The sequence below is a fragment of the Ceratotherium simum genome, chromosome 19, assembly GCF_057802395.1.
Source record: "Ceratotherium simum simum isolate JZ-2026a chromosome 19, ASM5780239v1, whole genome shotgun sequence".
NCBI lineage: Eukaryota > Metazoa > Chordata > Mammalia > Perissodactyla > Rhinocerotidae > Ceratotherium > Ceratotherium simum.
Window position 1 is genome coordinate 29,815,688 of NC_141918.1, and position 16,806 is coordinate 29,832,493.

The window sequence follows — 16,806 nt, forward strand, 5'->3', positions numbered from 1 at the left end:
ACACAGAGGGGCCAAGGTCAATCTCAGGAGCACGTGAGAAACTGCCTCCCTCGCCCAGAATCCCTCTGCCCGGGCAGGGACGCACCACTAATACACACCTGCATCCCAGCGCCACACCTGCTCCCTCTCCCCACTTCCCGATAGAGGCTCAGGCTGGGCCAGGATGGACACCAGTGTGGACTTCCTGCCACAGGGCCTGCTGGGAGACCCAGCACAGAGGCTGGCAAGGCCGGGTGAGAAGGCTGCTAGGTTGACAGAGAGACCATGGAAATGCGAGGAGCTCCTGTGATGGCCCTGCCCTGGGCAGGTCACCTCACTGACCAGGTCCCAGGCTGCTCTCAGACAGGGATCTCGGAGGGGCTCCAGAAGCAGCAGTGTGTCCTCGTCTGCAGCCTCTAGGAGAGCAGGCGTCTCCACTCAGGACGGCTCCTGAGATGCACGGTGGTGGGCACAGAAGAACTGGGGTCTAGAGAGTGGCAGTCTGCTGCCGACCCTAATACTGCCTGGAATCACGTCTTATCTTGGACTGGAAAAGGGCAAGCCCAGAACTTCCTAGAGCCTGCGCAACTGTGAGATTCTGTAAGGTGATGGGGCCTCCCAGATTTCTAAGTCTTGGTCTCCTTGTTGGTCCAGCAGCCTTTCTCCACCAGAATTCCAGGAGAGAATTAAGCCCCACAGTCCTAAGGCACCCACTGCATGTAATGAATTAACCTTTCTCCTCTGCATACTATCCAGCCTTGCTCAACAGAGGTTCTGCGAGAGAATGAAGCCCTACCAAAAGTGATTTGGGGGACTGTTTCCTCAGCTCGCCCAAGGATGGCACACTCTGCAGGTCGACTCTTGCCAAACTCCCAGGCAAGCTCAAGATACCCTTTTAGGACCCCAAAGCTTGAATCCAAGCTCCACCACCGATGGACAGATGGCAATCACCTTGACCATCTGGAACCCAGCGTTCTCAATGCTTTCATCAGTGGTTTTCCCCATTGCCAAGCCCTGGATATTTTCAGAAGCTTATTTACACATATACATGGACAAGTGATTTCTGACAAAGGTTCAAAGGCAATTCACTGGAGAATGGATAATCTTTTCAACAAGTGATGCTGGAACAATTGTATATACATATGTAAAAATAATATTTTTTAATCCTACCACATACCATATACAAAAACTAACTCAAAATGGATTGTGGACTTAAATACAAAACCTAACTTAAAATTCTGACTCTTCTAGAAGAAAACAAAAGAAATCCTTTGTGACCTTGGTTTAGGCGAATATTTCTAAGACACAACATCATAAGTATAAACCATAAGAGAACAAATTGACAAGATGGATTTCATCAAAATTAAAAGCTTGTGCTCTTCAAAAGACACTGTTAAAAGAATGAAAAACAAGCCTAGACTGGAGGAAAATACTGGCAAATCACTTACCTGATAAAGGACTCATATCCAGAGTACATCAAGAACTCTCAAACTCAATAATGACATACAGCCCAATGAATGATTTCAAAAGCCAAAGATATATAAACGGCAAATAAGCACATAAAAAGATGCTCATTGGGGTCCAGCCTGGTGGCGTAGTGGCTAAGTTTGCACGTTCCGCTTCGGTGACCCAGGGTTTGCAGGTTCAGATCCCAGGCACAGACCTACGTGCCGCTTATCAAGCCATGCTGTGGCAGGCGTCCCACATATAAACTAGAGGAAGATGGGCACAGATGTTAGCCCAGGGCCAATCTTCCTTAGCAAAAAGAGGATTGGCAACAGATGTTAGCTCAGGGCTAATCTTCCTCACCAAAAAAAGAAAAAAAAAAATGTTCATTAGTAACAGGCACACTAAAACCACAATGAGACACCACATCACCCCCACCAGAATGGGTATAATCAAAAAGATGGACAATACCCAGTGCTGGAGACGGGGTGAAGGAACTGGAACTCACATGCGTTGCTGGTGGGGATATAAAATGGTGTAACCACTCTGGAAAAGTTGGTATTTCTAACTTCTAAAAAAGTTAAACATACATGGGACCATATGATGCAGGTATTCCACTCCTAGGTAGTTATTCACCAAGCAAAATGAAAGCACAGGACCATACAAAGACCTGTACACAGATGTTCATGGCAGCCCTGTTTGTAAGTAGCCCCAAACTAGAAACAATCCAAGTTTTTATCAACAATAAAGAGAAATTGTGTATATTCATATAATGCAATACTACTCAGCAAAGGAACTGATAAACGTGATACTCAACGATGAATCTCACAGTCATTATGCTGAGTGAAAGAAGTCAGACAAACCAAAGAGGCCAGACTGCATGATTCCATTCACAGAAAATTTGAGAAAATGCAAACTTATCTGCAGTGACAGAAGGCAGATTAGTGGGTACCTGGGGGTGGGGGGAGGGGCACAAGGAAACGAGTGGTAGCAGGTGATGGATATGTTTATCATCTTGACTGTGAGGTGGTTTCACTGGTATACACATATGTCAAAACTTATCAAATGGTACACTTTAAATATGTGCCATTCATTGTATTTCAGTCATAAATATGCTGTTTTTGACAAATATTGCATTTGACCCAAAAACTTCTTGGAATATATTTCTGAGGGTTTAATTACGCAGAAGAGCTAACTGGTGAGCACTGGGGGCTGTCAGGGGGGCAGGCAGGGTTGAAGCACAAAGCGTGTGCTTCCACAGACATGCATGTGTCTCGGGCAGCTAGAGAATGGACAAGACCAAGTGCATCCTTAGGATGCCTCCACACCCAGGGAAAAGATCCTTGGTGCAGCCTGGCCTGGCCCCGGGCTTCTGACGGGCTTCTGAAACTCTAATGTGCATGTGAATCACCAGGGGTCTTGTTAGCAGGCAGATTCTGATTCCTGCCTCTGCATTTCTAACAAGTTCCTGGTGCTGCTGGTCCTCTCTGGGTAGCAGGGAGATGGTGTCTGCTCTCAATTTATCTCATCGAGCCAGATTCAATGTCATTTGTAAGCCTTCAGATAACTAAGCCAGCACAAAAAGTACATGAGGTGTTTTTCTCTTGTAGCCTAAAAAGATGTAGGGAAAAGAGACAATCTCAAGAGGTTAGCTTTACAATGGCAGAGCAATATGGAGGCCCAAGTGAAAACAGACATGAGGCCACATAAACATATACAACTCTGCTCCTTCTGAACCTCCCACATGTTATATTTCATTTAAATTAATGAATTACTTCCTGAACCTTCTCTTTTAGATAATGGAATAATGTGACTTATACTAGAGAAAGGTTAATTTTTCTCTTGCATCTCTGCAAAAGAAAAACTACTTTACTCTCTCAGGAACTTGAAGATAAAGGTATTCTTTTTTTTTTTTTTGTGAGGAAGATTAGCCCTGATCTAACATCTGTTGCCAATCCGCCTTTTATTTTCTTTTTTTTGGTGAGGAAGATTGGCCCTGGGCTAACATCTGCACCCATCCTCCTCTACTTTATGTGGGACGCTTGCCACAGCATGGCTCCATAAGCAGTGCACAGGTCTGCACCTGGGATCTGAACCCGCGAACCCTGAGGTGCCAGAGGCGGAGTGTGCAAACTTAACCACTACACCACCAGGCCAGCCCCACCAACCCTCCACTTTTTGCTGAGGAAGATTGGCCCTGGGCTAACATCTGTGCCCATCTTCCTCTATTTTATGTGGGATGCTGCCACAGCATGGCTTGATAAGCGGTGAGTATGTCCTTGCCCGGGATCTGAACCTGCGAACCCTGGGCCACTGAAGTGGAGAGAGCGAACTCAGCCACTATGCCACCGGGCTGGCCCCAAAGCATTCTTATAAGTGTTTAATTATCCCATGTAGCTGGCCAATATTTCCTTCAGGGTTTGTTTGTGTGACCTGATGGAGGGTCAGAGGTACCTGGTCTCCCTACACCTCCCCTCTCCCCACACTTCCCAAGAGCAGAGGACCAGGGGCGTGTTGAGGTGGGGGAGCCTGCCACCTGCCCCTCTCCCTCCTGGGGTCTCCTCACTGAGTGGTCTCCACCCTCATCACACTGCATGATGGTTACATGACGGGACCATGTCATTTCGGAGTCTATCCCCAGTGCCTAGCAGAGCGCAGGGGACCCAGGAGAGCTCAATGAATGTTTGTCCACCACATGCATGGGTGGTTAGCAGGGCAGGGGTGCCACCACTCTCAAATATGTGCTATTCAGACAGGCCACCAGCTTCATGAATGACATGACTGCAGAGAGGCATAAAGGAGGGGATAAGGGCTCAGCTCAGGCTGTCCTCTGTGTGACCTTGGGCAAATGACGTGATCTTTCATGCCACAGCTTCCTGTGTGCAACTCAGGGATAAATAATGGTGCCTGCCTCACAAGGTAGTTGTGAGGACTTAATGAGATAATGTACATAAAGCACTGAGCCGTGTCTGAATCACAGCAAGTGCTTAATAAATGTTTACTCTTATAATATGATTATTATTAAACAGTGCTATTCCCAAGCTAGAACAGAGATAATACAGCCAGCCTTTTATTAAACTAGCTGTGATGATTACTCTCAACCAGTAAACAAGAGGAGGACTTTGTGCATGCAGCAGGGAAGGAGCTCATGGGAGGTCTTTTTTCCCCTTTTTTGAGGTCGGCTTGTCCTAATGGCTGGGGCAGGGAGGGGTACAGGATAACTGAGCTGAGGTGGGGTTTTAAGCTCTTTACAGTTCTTTTGTTCTGCTATCTGGCAGAAAGCAGAGGATTACTAAGGAAGGGAGGGAGGAAAGGTGGGAGGAAACCACACCCCCACATCAGAAACTTGGAGAAAGGAAGGGAGGAAGGTGAAAATCTCTACCCCTAAGGCAGCATGTTTGGAACTGTGGGTTGTGACCTGTTAGTAAATGATGATGCTGAATTGGTGGGTCATGACTAGCACAAGAAGAAAGAAAGAGGAAGAGAAGGAAGAAGTAAGAAAGAAAAAAAAAAAAAGTAGGAAGCAAGAAAAAAAGAAAATAGAATAGAAACTATCAGAGTGCATTGCACACAGTAAGTAAATTCAGGAAAGTTTTGTCTTGTTTCTCCGTGTGTGCCTAAATATTTACATACAAATCCATATATGTGAGCTGTATATCTCTAAAAGGTGGATTTATAATTGTGGGTCACTGTTGAAAAGCACTGCCCTAATAAATTCAAAGTGCCTCACTTGCTAATTTCTGTAGACTGTAAATTAGATTTTTAGCAACTTATTCACCATTGAATTCTATGACACCAAAATAATTCTGGACGTTCCATGAATCCTGAGATTACCATGAAGTTTTACCAATATAGAGAAATTTGAGTTTGTAATGCCCATCGTTAAAAAAAATCATAACTACATTAGGAGTGATTTTAGAAGAGGGGGTCTTTGCTTTACCACAAGTGGTCCCACTAAAACATTTAAAATACGATTCACTGCAGCAAGCTCTCCAGAAGCTCACACGCCATGCCACAAGAGCATGTGTTCTAGTGGGAGGTTTGCCCTAATTAATGCCCAGGGTAGAAAACAAGTACGGGGAGAAGTTTCTGGGTGAACTGTCTGAATACCAACAACAAACAGAAGTTGTCTGCCTCCCCCACATTCCTACAGCAGGCAGAAGGCCAGGGTATATTGGAACTGGAAATCCCCTCTACGACTCTCAATATTCAGCCTCATTAATAAAAATCTTTCAGTTTCTACCAAGCATGTTGGAAACATTGCCATCAATAGAAACATTTTTGGCTAACTTGCTTGAATAAAAAATTAAGTTAGAGTCCCAGTAGAGGGCAATATTCTTCACTCCCAGAGACCCTGGATACACAATTCAACACAAAATACAACACAGCACCGAAGAGAAGGCTCTTAGATATCCCCACACTGGTGTCCTGTCAACTCAGTGCTCCAATTAATTCCACAAATGCTGCCAAGGCGACGACGGGCTGGCTGCATTTGCTGCTGATGATAAAATCTCTGCTCAGCTGTCTAGGAGTATCAAGAAATCTTTAAATCTGTGCTACTTGGCACTGGATGTCTGGCTGACACCATTCCCAATTCTCCCAGGCTCATCTTCCAACCATATGGGGACTCAGCTGCACAGCTCAGGCTCTGTGGCGCCAGCATCCATCCTGGATGTGATCAGGGCATTTCATTCTACCACCAGCACCCTCAGACTCAAGAGGGAATGCCCAAATCTCTCGGCTGGAGAATCTGATCAAAAAAGGGGTTGATGTTGGGTTACAAGTGAGGGGTCAGTAGATTGTTTAGGAGAGATTTCCATGTGTCCGTGCCCAACCACATCCCAGGGTTTGGGTCACCATGGAGACACTCCAAGCATTAAACATCTTCCTCAAGACTCCAAATCCAAGAGCAGTCACTGAATTCAATTCAGAGCAGTCACTGAATTCAGTTCAACGAATGATGAGTGGCTAAATGGTGCCCAGAGAGTCAGCAAACTGGAACACCAAGAAAGCAGCATGCCTTTGAGAGAGCAAGGAGTGGAGAATTAATGTGGCATCAAGGGCAGACCATGTGAAACGCCTCCTCGGGGGCTGGCGTCACCGCCCCCCTCCAAATAATCAAGGCAGGGGTGATGCTTACCTTTTTCATTTTCAACAGAATTTTTATCTTCATCATCATCATTAAATTTTATCATCATCAAATGACAAGATATAGTTGGCAATCAGGTATGGAAGTGCTCTCTGCCACCCAGAGCCAGTAAACATCACTGGTGCCCAATATCTGGCAGGCACTGTGCAAGGCCCTGGGCACACAGGCAATAAGCCAGACACAGTCTCTGCCCTCGTGGCTTCTCCCCTCTGGGTCATCCTTATACTGCCGACAGTGTATGGTGAGGATAAAGACTGTGCTATGAGGCCTAAGAAATAAGAATCTGGAGAGGCGAAGCAACTATACTGAGGGGAGAAGACAAAGACCAGATGGGATGACAAAATGTCAGGGCAAGATGTCCTCAAAGGCTCCTCACAGCATCTTACAAATACCCCACAGCCCTTGGGGCTACCAGTCTGGTGTTGAAGTGCACAGTTGTGAAACGACAGGCTTGGCAGCGGTCACTTCTCTGAGCCTCGTCAAAATGGGAACGGCCACAGCACCTATCTGCCATGGTTGCTGTGGAACGATGACGAGTCTCCAGCTGGTAGCACAGTAATGGACACTGAGGTGGTCAGTGCATTTGTACTCAACGAATGAGATGGCATTTCCGTTCTCCAAGTGAAAAACAAACCACAATGATTAAAAACAAACAAAGAAACAAAAACCCCAGGAGAACAAAGCTAACTTCTGCCTGGCACAGGGCTCCTGAATATCACCCCCACTTCCGTGAATAAAAAGATGATTACCAATAAAAACGTTGGCTACTCACCTCACACATCTGCTGTATTTGGCCGTGAAGCCTTTAGCGGTAGAGGGGCCAAATAAGTCTTTATACAGCCTTTTGTTAGATTTTGAGGGCTGTTTTATTTTTCTTCTAAGCATTGTACGAAATGTCACACATAAACAAGTTGTCAGCACTGATATGATTTGAATGTGACTCACCGTTAGCATCAGGGCCACTACTCAATCCTCCCTCCTTCGCCCTCCTCCCCTCTCCTTGGGGCTGGGGGGAGAAGATGGAAGGTGGTCTACGTTCTAACTTGGATGCAGTTCAGAATCAAGGGCGCTCAGGCCTGCGGCGTCCTAGAGGGCATCCAATGGCCTCCCTTGGCAATTCCATGCCGGTTTTGTTCAGATAAACGTGGAGAGAGGCAGCTGAATACTGACCACAAGGAGTGGGAGCTGGAGATGGGGCCTGGGGCAGTACACAACCACTCTGAAGGGTGACGTGGGGCAGGCCCTGTGCTGGGCTCCGTACACGGGCCATCTCAATGATCCACACAGCGATCATCCCTCCTCACTGTGGAGGAACCTGAGAGTCTGGGAGGTCACGTAATTGGCTGAAGGCCCCATGGTGAATTCGCCCCTCATTCTGGTATTTACCATTCCTGTGGGTTGGATGAGAGAAGGTGGGGCTCACCTTCCTGGACAGCAGGGACCCGGGGGCCAGAGTGTTCCCAATCATTCCTGGTACCTCACACCAGGAACGAGGCTGTCCCCCTGGCATCCTGGCACTGTAACTTATATGCCCGAGTTTGCTCATCTGCACGGTGGAGATATTAATTCTCCCATCATTGGATATACAGATTAAATGAAATAAGATAAGGAATGGGGCTATCTGTCGAGTAGGTACTCGATAACTTACTGCACTTCCTTTCTACTTTTTTGATTATCGCTTGTTTCAGCCTTCTGGCTCCTCCTGTCTCACTCAGCCTGTGGTGAAAATGGTTAAGAAAGCCATATATACTCCCCAAATTGTGTTGATTTTTTGAAAAATCAACATACACTACAATTTCATAAAACTGATGGATTGTTCTAAAGCCCCCAGGGTTCTGAGGCTATTGATTTACTGACACATCCATTTACACAAACTTAAAAAAAAAGTACTGCCTTGAATTCACAGAACACCTTTCTACAAGGAGCTCAAGAATTTCAAAAGGTTTATACTTACATTCTTTTTATAGAACAGGAAGGAAGGCAAGGATATCAACCTCACTTCATATACACTAAGAAAAATAAACAAAGCTAATAAAATACCCAGAATCTAATGGGTTAGAACTGCCTGGTGTATTCAATCCATTTAAAAGTAAACATATGTGACCAATTAGAATATGTAAATTGGACAAGTCATATTAGAAATATTCAAATGCATTTTTGGTTCCTTTTTCTCCAAACATGTCGGAATTCCTGGAAGATGCCCGAAGCTCTGGCCAGACAAAGCTTGCTGCCTCCCCAGACCACCAAGAGCATCTGCACCCCACACCATTCCTATGATGCTCAGGGGAATCCCTCCACCATGAACCTCGATGGAGCTCGAGCCCAACGCCAGATCTTTTCTGACTTGCTTTCCATACTCAAGGATTCAACTAAAATATAAATCATAAGAACCTTCCCCTTCCCTTTCTGCCCCCAAGAATATAAAGATGCTTCCTTCTCTATGACGCCATGACAACAAAAATTTACTGAATGAAAGGATAAAGAGTGACACCATTTGTGCAATGAGGCAACAGGGCCACCTCGGGCTGTCCACAAAGGCCACAATTTGGCCTACACGTGGTCAGAATTGCTCCTTGCTGAGAGAGCTTTGCTGTTCCTTCCTGTGGCGAACTGTTTATAAAAACGGCCACAACAGTTCCCCCACCCTTGTGTGAAAGCCTCTTTGCCATGTGGCTTTGTGGCTCCTGCCTCCAGGAGGTGGAGTCTGCTTTTCCACCCCTTGAGTCTAGGTTTGGCCACATGACTTGCTTTGATCAATGGCACATTGGCAAATGTGATGCAAACAGAGGCATGAAAAGTGTCTGCACTCTGGGGCTGACCCTCTCTTGCTCCTCGGAACTCGGCCACGTCCCGTGAACTAGAGGGTGAGAAAGTGCACAAAGGGAGGCTGCCGTTATCCCAGCCGCCCAGGTGAGGCCCAGATATGGGAGGAGGTCATCCCGACCTCCCAGCCCCAACATGTCAGGGCAAACGGCAGAACTGCCAGCTGACTCGTAGAACTGGGAATAAATAAAATGGTGGTTGTTTTAAGTTGCTAAGTGTTGGGGCAGTTTGCCACACAGCAGACGTGAACCGATACACACAACTTTGTGTTCCATTTCTTGAACTCTGGCTCTACTTGCAAACTTGAAGGACTTTACAGAATTGATCATAAGCAGAAATGTAATGTGACGCACAGAAGACAAAATGTTTTCAGGAGTTCCTTTAGAACTGAGCACAGCACTTCTCAAACTTCTCAACACTTGCAGAATAACCTCTAGGAATCTGACCCATAGACACACCCATAGAAGGGCACTAGGCTTCTGTATATGGATGGTCCCTGTGGCACCATTTCTAACGACGTAAAAGAGGAAAACACCTAAATATCGATCATTAGGGAAAAGGATAATAAGCTATGGTTTAAAATAAGACAGAAGAAAAAACAAATGGCTAAATATTTTTCAAACAAGTATCCTACTAACCACCTCGTAGCTCTCATCTGCCACAGCAGGTATCTCAGCCTTCAGGGATCTGAGTTCTGATCTGTGGTCACTACTTACTGCCTTTGAAACTGCACGCCCGCATGAGACTTTCCCCAGAGTCACAGAGTATGCAGCACATGGCTGGTTTAGGCAGTCAGGGCAAGGGTGGGATATTTCTAATTAATCCTTTATAAAAAAATGCTCATAGGTATAAAAAAAATTCAACTTCTTTTCTGGGCATTATAGATTCTTAAAAATGTGTTGCTCAAGTATTATTCACAATGGTCAAAAAGTGGAAACAACCCAAATGTCCAACAACTAACGAATGGATAAACAAAATGTGGTATATTCACACAATGGAATATTATTTGGCCATATAAAAGGAATGAAGTACTGATACATGTTACAGCATGGATGAACCTCGAAAACACTATGCTAAGTAAAAGAAGCCACATACAAAAGGCCACATATTCTATGATTCCATTTACATGAAATGTCCAGAATAGGCAAATCCATAGAGAAAGTAGATTAGTTGCCAGGAGCTGGAGGAGGGGGAATGGGGAGTGACTGCTACTGGACAGAGGATTTCTTTGTGGGCTGATGAAAATGTTCTAAAATTTATTGTGGTAATGGTTGCACAACTCTGAATATACTAACATCACTGAATTGTACAATTTAAATTGGTGAATTGTATAGTATGTGACTATCTCAATAAAGCTGTTTGGGGGGAAAAAAACCCAAATAAATAAATAAGTAAATGTATCACTCAATGTTCCATGATGGGGAATGGAGGTCAGTCCTCATTATAATGTAAACATGTATATTTAAACCCTGCTGAAAATTTTAATCTCATCATTTTGCTAATTAAAGAAAAGAATAGTTTTTACTTATTGAAGATCCACTAAGTCTCAAACCATTAATTCCCAATTTATTTGGATCTGCCCTAGCATCTAATAGAAGAGAATTAAAACAAACCAATAATGACCCAAAGATGCCCAGGCTGAGACTCTGTGGTGCTCTGGCTAATCGTAAAGAGCCTGGAAAATATGGGCTCTTTTGGACAGAAAAGCAGAAGTCGAAATGGCTATCTGGGTCCCCCAAAGAGCCTGTGTGTGTGCATGTCTGTGTGTGTGAGTGGTGCATCTGGGGTAGAGAGCTTGGGAAAATGTTCTAAGAGTTTAAGGTGTAATCTGCTGGTTCGTGGGGAAGCTCGCGGACAAGGCGTCCCAGGCCACACACATCCTCGTCTCCCACAGCTGCCTCTCTCTCCTGAGTTTTAACCGTTTTGTGTACATGTCTTGTCTCCCATCTGGACTGTAGGCTGCTAGAGGGGGCCACCATGTCCAGTTCCATTTTCTCTCTCTCTCAGAATTTAGCAAAGTTCAATATAACCAGCAGGTGATTAAAGAAATAGAGCAAATTTATAAAACAGGTTAGGGGACAATAGGTCTGATGTAAAAGAATTCTCTTCTTTACAAAATGATTCATTAAAGACTTTCTTTAGGGAACTAGCTCCTGTAATGGATATAAAAGATGGATGTGATTTAGGAAAAGACCTGCTAACCCTCAACTTTCCCAGGAAGCTATATAAGGTATGTGCTATGTAAACTGTGCAAGGTTTTATCAACAGTCCTTGCTATCAACAAGTTCTTGCTTTCCCTGTGGAGCAAGCAAAACAATGAACTCAAAAGCAGTTGGATTGGGAAGACTCCTCTTAACGAATCCAGACATAGACAAGATTTCCAGTTAAAGACACCTTCTAGAAACTTAAGCCAGAGATGGGACAGCTGAAATGAAAGCCTTCTCGTGCCCAAGGGTTTAGCAGTTGCCTGATGCCCACGAGTAGAGAGATTCAACATCTAATCAGAGGGTTGGAGCCCAACCAAATAGTGGAAGGGGCCAGGCCCTCACCTCAGGAATCAGCCGCCGCCTCTTCACGCTGGGGACAGAGTCTGGCTGGCCATCGCTGCCCGGCTGCTTGAGCTTGCTGGAGTCCTGGAGGGCAGTGAAGACGCTGTCCAGAGGGTGCTTCTCAGAAGACCTGGAACTCACTGAGCAGTCCAGGGCAGCATCTTCGGCCTCTGTCTCCACTTTCACAGTGTTATTTTTTAGAACTGTGGCAGAGAAGAAACAGGGCTCAGCGGGAAAGACCACTGGGCCGCTCAGAGATTAGCAGGGTTCCTGGGCGACGGGATGTTCCTGGGCCGCCCCTTGACACCACCACTCAGATAATAATGTCTAGTCACAATAAAACTGCGCTTTCCCACTCAGTAATTTTTATCTTACCACACTAGTGCTATAATATAAAGCCATGTTCCAAGAACATTTTTTTCCAAAACTGGTTTTAAAGTCTTTTGGGGGGAGGGGAGAGGAGATGAAAGGAGGGTAACAAATACTATCTTTTAAATGATGCTTTTTAAAAAGTAACTTGGGAAAGATACACAAGATACTTATAACAGGTGTGTGGGTGGAGGGGGATGGGAATGGAGTGGGAGGAGACTTTGCATTGATTTTTCATTATGTATCTTTTATATCTTTGAAACGTGAATGCATGACCTAATAAACATATTAAGTTAAACATATTTTTCAAAAAGAGACTTTTTTACCTTCTTCTACATCTTCACTGAATTCAGTTGCGTTCATCTTCTATTCCACTAAACGAAAAGACAAAGACAAAGTCTCGATTTATTGCTTGATTTATTTCTTAAATTTCCCTGCCCATGAGAAGTTCCCTGACCCTCCGAGCCCAGGCTCCGGTAACAGAAGGTTAAGCTGACACTGCTCTGCCACAACCTGGGAAACTGCCTCCTCTTATTCTTGTTTGCAGTTGCTTCGAAGCAGCCAGGCCTCCCGCGTGCCTGCTGGGAGCACTTCTCCAAGACTTTCTGTGGGCAGAACGCGGCCTGATGCATCGACTGAGAGCCACTTACAGAGCGAGGGGAACGTTACTGGAGAAAATCAAGTCTTACGAAAGACCCCAGTTTGGATGATCTCCTGTTAGTCCCTGCTTCATAAATTCCAGCCACAAAATGAAAAGGCTGACTAAGGGTGGAGGCTGTGGATCCCACGGGCCCAACCTGAGGTCTTAGGACCCCTGGTGGTCCGAAAAGACCTGTGCTGTCCATGCGGCAGCCACTAGTCACACGTGGTTCCTGAGGACTCCAAAATCTGGCTAGTCCAAATGGAGACATGCTGTGAGTATGAATTTCACACTGGATTTCAAAGACTTAGCATAGCAAAAAGAATATAAAATATCTCATTAAAATTTTTTTATATTGATTACATATTGAAATGATAATATTTAGGACTTATTGGGCTAAGTAAAATACTTTATTAAAATTAATTCCACTTTTTTTAATGTGGCTACTAGAAAATTTGAAATTACATACGTGGCTTGCATTTTGTTTTTATTGGATGGTGCTGGTCTAGTCCTTCCTTCCGAAGCAACAAGGAGAAAGAGTCACTGTGAGTTTTTAGAGCTCTCAAACTCCACACAATATGGTCCAAACCCCTTTTTTTTACTGACGAGGGAACAGGGCGGGAATGGGTGGTGGAGCCCCGGGTGGGCTGCAGGGTCCGGTGCAGAGCTAGCCCCTGGCTCCCAGGCACCAGCCGGAATGGAATGGACACCATGATTAAAATCACCAATACAAGTCTTTGAGATTCTCCAAGTTACCTAACAGTGTGTCCATAAATAGTATAAGATATAAACGAGGCACAGCCAGCCCTGGTGGTCTAGTGGTTAAGATTCAGCGCGCTCACCACCGCCGCCCAGGTTCATTTCCGGTCAGGGAACCACATCACCTGTCTGTCAGTTGTCACACTGTGGTGGCCACGTGTTACTGTGATGCTGAAAGCTATGCCACTGCTATATCAAATACCAGCAGGGTCCCCCAGGGTGGACAGGTTTCAGTGGAGCTTCCAGACTAAGATAGACTATGAAGAAGGACCTGGCCACCCACTTCCGAAAAAACCCTATGAATAGCAGCAGAGCACTGTCTGATACAGCGCCGGAAGGTGAGAGGATGGTGCAAAAAGACCAGGCAGGGTTCAGCTCTGCACAGGGTCCCTAGGAGTCGGAATCAACTTGACGGCACTAACAACAATAAATGAGGTAGAAACATTGGAAAAGAATACACATGACAGCCTGTACTATTGACACTGAGGGGCTGTGCTTCCCAAAACTGATTAAGCTGCCAGCAGATACTGAGTTCCTATTCTGGTTAAGGATCAGAGGAGAGAAGGGCTAAGGAGTATGTCTTAAGAACTTTCTGTAAGGAAGAGCGATGCCATCTACAAAGTCCAGTAAACCTTTCATCGTGTAGCCATGGAGTGGTGTGTGGTCCCGTTTTATTTTATTTTATTTTTTTTTTAAAGATTTTGTTTATTCATTTTTTCCCCCCAAAGCCCCAGTAGATAGTTGTATGTCGTAGGTTCACATCCTTCTAGTTGCTGTACGCGGGACCCGGCCCCGGGTTGGACGGAGATGTGGTGCCTCGGGGTGCGCCCGGGATCCGAACCCGGGCCGCCAGCATCAGAGCGCGCGCACTTAACCGCTAAGCCACGGAGCCGGCCCTGTGGTCCCGTTTTAGATGGACGGGTGGAGTGAGGGGGTGAGAGAGAGTATGTCTAGGTGATCTATGCACACGATAAAAACAACTTCAAAATTCACTAATAATAGCCACACTTACATAGTACATATGACATGGTGCACTATGCTCAATGTGTCACAATAGCTATGACGGGCACAATTCTTTTCATCCCTGTATTACTAATTTTCAGAAGAATGAAGAAGAAAATTTAAGATTTATTTGAAACTGAAATTAATTCCTACTTACCAAACTATCTGCTATCTGAAAAACGTAACACATTGGGACTGGCCCCGTGGCTTAGCGGTTAAGTGTGCGTTGCTCCAATACTGGCGGCCCGGGTTCGGATCCTGGGCACACACCGAGGCACCGCTTCTCCAGCCATGTTGTGGCAGCGTCCCACATACAGCAACTAGAAAGATGTGCAACTATGACATACAACTATCTACTGGGGCTTTGGGGAGAAAAAGGGGAAAAAAAGGAGGAGGATTGGCAATAGATGTTAGCTCAGGGCCAGTCTTCCTCAGCAAAAAGAGGAGGATTGGCATGGATATTAGCTCAGGGCTGATCTTCCTCACAAAAAAAAAAACAAAAAACCACAAAGAAACCTCACACCATATAAAACAAAACCTTGTTATTTACGTAAAAAAAAAAAAACAAAAAACATAACACACAAGGTGACACTGAGGGAAAATAAACAATAAGTCAACTCCCAGGGTCCAAGAACTATTTTACCAGGGGTGAATTTTAGCAAATACAATTTCCACTGCATTCCAAGGAAACAAACCTTGAGTTTGATAATGTCACCTGACCTGGGTGTCTGGGGGAGGCCCAGGCAGGGAGGTGGCATCCGAACTCCCTTCTTTTCAGACAGGAAGGTTGGCCAACACCAGGCAGGAATTCAGGCCTCCTGGTTCCCAGCACAATCAGGGGGCCTCGCAGGGAACACTTCAGGCTTCACCCTGACGTCCCGAGTTTGCCAAGTGCCCTTGGAAACCCTGCCACACGGTCGCATAACCCATTCCCTCCAATCAAAGGCAGCGGTGAGAAGCAGCAGGAGAGACGGGAGGAATGAGAAAAGGGCTGGTGGATTGGGTACAGTGTCCAAAACAATTACATTCTGGAGAGGAAAGGTGGGACAGGGAGGAGATGGCGGTCAGTTTATTTGGGGGAGAAAAGGGTCGCAGTGAAAGAAAAACCACGACGACTCTGGCTAAGTAGAAAGCATTAAAAGAACAAGGGGTGGGCAGGGAGCCTAGTGGTTAAGTTCTGTGCGCTCCATTTCAGTGGCCTGGGTTTGGATCCCGGGCGCGGACCTATACCACTCATTGGCAGCCACGCTGTGGCAGCAACCCACATACAAAATAGAGGAAGACAGGCACAGGTGTTAGCTCAGGGACAATCTTCCTCAGCAAAACAAAAAGTAAAATAAAAATAAAATAAAAGGATGAGCAACTCCTAGAAGAAAAGAAAACAGGAATCAATGAAAAAACACAGCAGACAGAAGCACAAGTGCTGAGCTAGGATGGCTATCTAATATGACACCTGCCGGACTGTGTTTCCCTGTGAAGCAGCGTGGAGCCCAGGAGGCAGGTGCAGAGGCTGGCAGAGGCCGACAGCACAGGGCCTGGAGGCAAGCGCCAGTGTCGTCTCTGCTAGGAATGGACTTGGGGAGCAGGAAAGGTGTTTTCTGAACCACCACCATGTGACACGACAGCAGGCAATTTAGCACCTGAATTCTGAGCTCCCTGTGATCCTCACGTCGGAAAATGATGAAGGAAGAACACACATCTGAGCCACCCTCGGGTGGGGGAAGGCAGAGGGGGTGCTGGGAAAGCTTACAGGGGTGAGGTAGGAGGAGGGGGCGGCTGGCTTCCTGGGCATTCAAGACGTCCCGTGTGCATCTGTTTTAGAAAACATTTCCGAGTTCATTTATAGACAAGTGACAGATGCTAGATTAGCACCGAAGTATGGTGGGCCCCTTCCCTCCCAGCCAGCAAGGAAGCCACACTCATCGGGAAGCTGGGGGATTTCCCATTTGCAAGGCCTGGAAAACCCACAGCTGCACGTGGCTCCTGCGGTGGGGAGAGGGGTGAGGGTCCTCAGTAACATCTGCAGCCCACGAACTCGTGCCAGGTGCTGGGCCGGCCACTTTGTGCCTGCCTCCATGTCACCCCAAGTG

At 45.9% G+C, this 16,806-nt stretch overlaps 1 protein-coding gene across 2 annotated transcripts in view; it reads right to left on the bottom strand.

The window, feature by feature from the left end:
* Nucleotides 1-16,806, bottom strand: part of BEND3 (BEN domain containing 3) — a 33,987-nt gene that overhangs the window by 5,490 nt on the left and 11,691 nt on the right. The window contains exons 1-3 of one of the 2 annotated variants that reach the window (XM_087443952.1): nt 13,425-14,374; nt 12,642-12,689; nt 11,947-12,149 (exon numbers count right to left, since the gene is read on the bottom strand). In XM_087443952.1, coding sequence (XP_087300078.1) covers nt 11,947-12,149; nt 12,642-12,678 — 240 coding nt within the window. In that variant the 5' untranslated portion in view covers nt 12,679-12,689; nt 13,425-14,374. Of the gene's footprint in view, nt 1-11,946; nt 12,150-12,641; nt 12,690-13,424; nt 14,375-16,806 lie in introns of those variants that run through there. The other variant, XM_087443951.1, reaches the window with a different exon arrangement.